Consider the following 5,023-nt stretch of genomic DNA (forward strand, 5'->3'; position numbering starts at 1 on the left):
CGACGGGGACGCCACCACCCTCGCCCAGGGATCTACAATGCTGTCTTAAGGTCCGACAGGTTCGGCACCGGGCACCGCCTCGGTATACAAAATGCGCCTGCGGGCGGACCCTCACAGATCACAGATCACCGATACCCTGGAGTACCATACAAACGAAACGGACGGCCGCCGGCGCCGAGACGCCGAGATGACGGCCGACGGGCGACCCATAGCGAGCACCCGATGTTGCAGTGCTTGTCCTTCTGCCCGCTCAACACAAATTCCTGGCAGACAAAGTGCAACTGGCACAAGTGCGGTGGCTGCTCAAACCACTGTTTAACTCAGTGCAAGCACCACTGCACGACAAACTTTTCGCCGTGGAGCCTCAAGTGCACCTGGGGTGACTGTCGCGGCTGCTTCCCAAACTGCCGGGTGCAGCAGCAACGCGTACCCCCACCCCCCCCTCCCCCCTACGGGACGTGGAACTGGGACAGCTGGCGGTGCTGGTATGACAGCTGGCGCGAATCCGTCGGTTGGCCGCAACAACCGGGTGAGTGCCAGGCGTATTGTCAGGTCTCGGCAAACTATCTCCCGCGCGACCGGTGCACATGGTACGGATGCAGTGGCTGCCCCGGGTGTTTGCCCGATTGTGCCCGCCACCCAACTCCTACCTCATCGCCTCCTGTGCCGCTTCTGCCGCCGCCACCGCCGCCACCTCCGCCGTTCCCACCACCCTTTCCGCCGCCACCAGCTTCACCATCGCCAGCTCTGCCCCCGCCACCGACGCCTCCGTCGCTGCCTCCCGCGCCGCCACCGCTCCCGGAATCACCAGACCCCTCTCCGCCGCCGCCACCGCTCCCGGAATCACCAGACCCCTCTCCGCCGCCGCCGTGGAACTCAGGGAATCGCATCTCTGGGGGCAGGCCGCTTCCCCCGCGAACGATTCCGTGGCTGGTTTCGCTGCAGCAACAGGTCTCGCAACACGTCGAGCACTTTTGTGGCGGATCCCTCGTGAACAAGCGGTGGGTGCTCACCGCCGCGCATTGCGTGTACAACAAGGTCGACTTAATCACCATGTCTGCGATCATCGGCCTAGATAGGGAGGACGTGCTTCGGAACGCAGGCGGCGACCCCGGTCAGGTGGGAGACGAATGCGTGGAGGTGATAAAGGTGGCTGAGGTCATCGTACACGAGGGCTACACAAACAGAGGGAGCAGGAACCAAAGCAACGACATCGCCCTGATCCGGCTCGCCACCGATTCGCTTTACCCGCCCATCACGACCCTCGACAGCGCCGGCCTCCCAGCGGCGAGCATGGACGACTCGGCGGCATCTGCGGATCTGCAAATCGCCGGATGGGGGAAGACGACCGCGTCGAGCAGCTTCTACGACGGCCCGGCTAGGCAGACCACGGTGCCAATCATGGACTTTACTCGGTGCAGGTCGATCTTTGAGCTTGAACGGGACATTTCAGAGGCGGGTGACATGATCTGCGCCGGCGGAGACGGCCTCGACTCCTGCGCAGGAGACTTGGGCGGCCCGCTCTTCAGTGGCGAGGTGAAGGACCGCGTCCTCGTCGGGCTGGTGAGCTTTGGGCTGATCGGTTCGTGCGGCCAAGGCGGCGTCTACACGCGGGTGGCGCACTACAGGGACTGGATCTGCAGGGTCACGGGCGGGGACGTGTGCCCGTCCCCCCCCTCCCCGGCCCTGCCCCCGTCATCGCCGGCGCCACCACTGCCTCCACCATTCCCGCCCTCTCCGCCGCCCGCATCACCGGCGCCGCCCACTCCTCCACCGCCGCCGTTGCCGCCGAACTCGGTCGTGTCTACAGAGTGTGGCTGCTCTCCTGCAACGTGGACACTTGCCATGTCCGCGAACTCTCCATGCAGGGTCACGTGCCTCTTGGTCGACCCAGGGTTCGACGAGGCGAGCCCCAGCGACGTCTACATCGCCTTCGCCAACGACTGCCCGGACATGCAAAGCATCTTTGGTCCCCTTCCGCAAGAGTTCCTAGACTATGACCATCTGACGTACTCGAGAGTGGAGACCCAGTACTCGAGCAGCGGGCTCGCAGTCTCCTTTGACGCCCCCGTCGATCTTGCTTCGTGCGGCGGCACGCCGACGTACGCAGTGTCTGCCGGCGTTGGCCAAGAGTACAATTCGATCCTTTCGGGGTCGAGGTCGACCAACTGCGCAAGTGGCGACTATCTTGTCCACCGATGCATCGTCAGGAATGGCCGCAAGCGGTGCGGGAACGTCTGCCTGCGATGGTTTCGATGGTATAAGGCCATCACCAACAGTGGGCGCAGACTCTCGGGGCGTTCCACCTCGCCACCGCCCCCACTACCGGACTACTGCGCAACAGGCGGCAGCGCCAGCCCTCCTCCGCCGTTGCCGTTGCCACCGCCACTGCCACCACTACCGCCGCCACGCCCGCCGTCACTGCCAAACGCGGCTTGTAAGATCGGATGCCGCGGGCTGACTTGCGCCGACCACAGCTTCTTGCCCTGTAGCACCCTTGCCCAGTATGGGTGCGCGTGTGATAGCTGCTGCCTCGCCTTGCCAACCCCGCCTCCCTTCCCACCCCCAGCTCCGCCACCGAGCCCAGCTCCATCCCCGCCGCCCTCTCCGCCGCCCTCGTCACCGCCCTCTCCACCACCGCCTTCCTTCCCGCCAGCCGTGCCCACCGAAGAGCCACAGGCTCCTCCACCGCCTCCCTCATCGCCACCGCCGTTACCACCACCACCATCGGCGCCGCCGCCGCTGCCGCCGCCGCCTTCTCCGTGGCCACCTCCTCCTTCACCCCCCCCTCCGTCGCCGCCGCCCTCCCCACCGCCGAGCACACCGCCCTTCCCGCCCTTGACCAGCACACTCCACTACGAGGCCCAACTGCCTGTCAGCGAGGTGAAGGAGGGCGCCCAAGATGCTGCATATACATCCCGCTATTCCAACTGGCACTCGAGAAGACACATTCGGCTGCATCGCATCGAGTGCACGCCCTGGTGTCGAAGCGCTTCGACTCACGAGGTCTTCAGGACCCCCGGCTTGCCACTGTTCTTATTTGTTGGTTCCTGCGTTTACTCTTAGGAGGACACCACCATCGGCAACATCGTCGACACCGTGGAGGCGAGGCCGGCTGAGAGATTCTCCGAGATCGCCGCACCGTCTCTGACCACGGGCATTTGCGCCCAACAGGCGGCCATGGGGGCCACGGAGGAGTCTGAAATCGAGCTCCTGCAGCAGTGCGTCATGCCGAGATAGCCGCGATCCACGTTGCACACTACACCCTGCGTTCCCATGCTCCCTCACGCGAAGACGTAAGCCCTGTGCCTATGTCCGTCTGGCCGGCTGCAGGGATGGTCCGATTACCTTTTACATCGCGGACGGGCAGCAGGTCACTGGCGACCAGATTAAGACGGCCGTCAAGTCACAGTGCTATGAGGGCAGCGAGTGCGACGTCAACGCAACCGAAACGCATGCCGAGCTCCATCGCTGGCGCGGTGCGGCGTGGACTCACGCGAGGGGCGGTGTGCGCTCTAGGTGGTGACCGCCGCCGAGGCCCTATCTATCTTCGACTTTCATGGCCGCCCGAGCCCACCACCCGCACCGCCTGCCCTCCCACCACACCTACCGGGGATGGCGCCGGTGCCGCCACCACTGCCTCCGCCGTATCCGCCCAGCAGGGCGCCTGCTCCTCCACCTCCGCCGCCGCCGCCGTTGAATCCAGTGCCACCACTACATCCGCCTCACCCCCCCGAGTCGCCGCCACCGCCATCGGCTCCTCCGTCGCTCCCTCGCCCGCCATCTTTGCCGTCGCCACCCACGGTGCCGCCGCTATCTCCGCAGCCGCTGCCTCCGCCGCTGCCTCCACCGACAGCGCACCGGCGACGCCTCAAGCACGTCAGCACCTGCGCTAGTGGCAGGTACTGGTACTCCTTCCGGGTGCGTGGAATAGCCGAAAGCCACCTCACCGAGAGATTTCTCTGTCCGAGAGCACAACGGAGAAGTGGGCCGCGTTGTCCTCCATTCTATCTAGTCTTATGGCCGCGCACGGCTAGAAGCAGTCACGTTGGCATGCCTATGCAGGCGCCATGCTCGTCCTGTCCCAACGGATTCCGGGTCCTGAGAGCTAGGAGCAGCAGTTCGTGCAGTCGCAGCTTCGGCTCATCGCTTCAGCATGAACAGGTTTTACAAGGTCGAGTCAGCAACCCGTGCTCGTCGTCTTGGTTTGCGTCTGCAGTCCAGAGGCTTGGCCACAACAGCGTTCGATTGCGCAGGATTTCGCCCATGCCCCGGCACATATCCCGGTTGCACCTCGTGAAGCACCAATCACAACTTTGCCTTGCTCTGTGCAGGAACGGGCGAGCGCTCTCGGAGCAGGACCTCAACCAAACCGTTCGTGCCATCAACGCGTCGCAGGTTGCTGCTGACTTGGCGGATACAGCAGGTGGCGAGGAGATACGGCCGAGTTGCCGTCGAGATATAGCCGTGGATGCGAATCAAACGATGCGTTCGATTCTTCAGGCGTGCAAGTGCAAGCGGAGTCAGCGGGGTCGGAGATCGACGTTGCCATCGAGGCCACTTCTCTGGGCTCGAGCTGCGAGATTGGCGATGTCAGCTCGGCGCTCGCCCACACGACAGGCTCCAACGTGTCGACCGTGTCCGAGGACTGCGTCGCACCGCCGAGGCCGCCGCCGTCGCCGCCGCCGTCACCGCCGTCTATACCGCCGTCGCCCTCGCCGCCGCCGCCGTCGCTGCCGCCGGCCCCGCCGCCACCGGCCCCTCCGCCGCCCACTCCGCCGCCGCCGTCGCTGTCGCCCTCGCCGCCGCCAGCGGAAACCGCTCGCAATCGGGCCATGACGTGCCCCTCTTAGCTGGCAGGTTGTGGACGTAACCCTTCCCTAACAGTCTGTATGGCTTCGTATATTATCAAGGCCTATTTTCCGTCTAGTTACTCAACCCAGTGAAAGAATATGCAAAGTTCATAAATGTAAATCGGTCCCACTCGTATAATGGATTTTATTGAAGGTGGTACCTTAAAGCC

At 64.4% G+C, this 5,023-nt stretch overlaps 1 protein-coding gene across 1 annotated transcript; it reads left to right on the forward strand.

Annotated features, from left to right (window-relative positions):
- Positions 1 to 222: 222 nt before the first annotated feature.
- On the forward strand, positions 223 to 4,853 carry EMIHUDRAFT_121644 (hypothetical protein; the record flags this gene model as incomplete). Its single annotated transcript, XM_005756686.1, has 7 exons — positions 223 to 411; positions 952 to 2,278; positions 2,345 to 2,510; positions 2,847 to 2,883; positions 3,067 to 3,221; positions 3,334 to 3,479; positions 4,504 to 4,853. 7 exons carry the CDS (start codon positions 223 to 225, stop codon positions 4,851 to 4,853), a joined length of 2,370 nt encoding a protein of 789 aa, XP_005756743.1.
- Positions 4,854 to 5,023: the final 170 nt, after the last annotated feature.

The sequence above is a fragment of the Emiliania huxleyi genome, assembly GCF_000372725.1.
Source record: "Emiliania huxleyi CCMP1516 unplaced genomic scaffold EMIHUscaffold_953, whole genome shotgun sequence".
Taxonomy (NCBI): domain Eukaryota; phylum Haptophyta; order Isochrysidales; family Noelaerhabdaceae; genus Emiliania; species Emiliania huxleyi.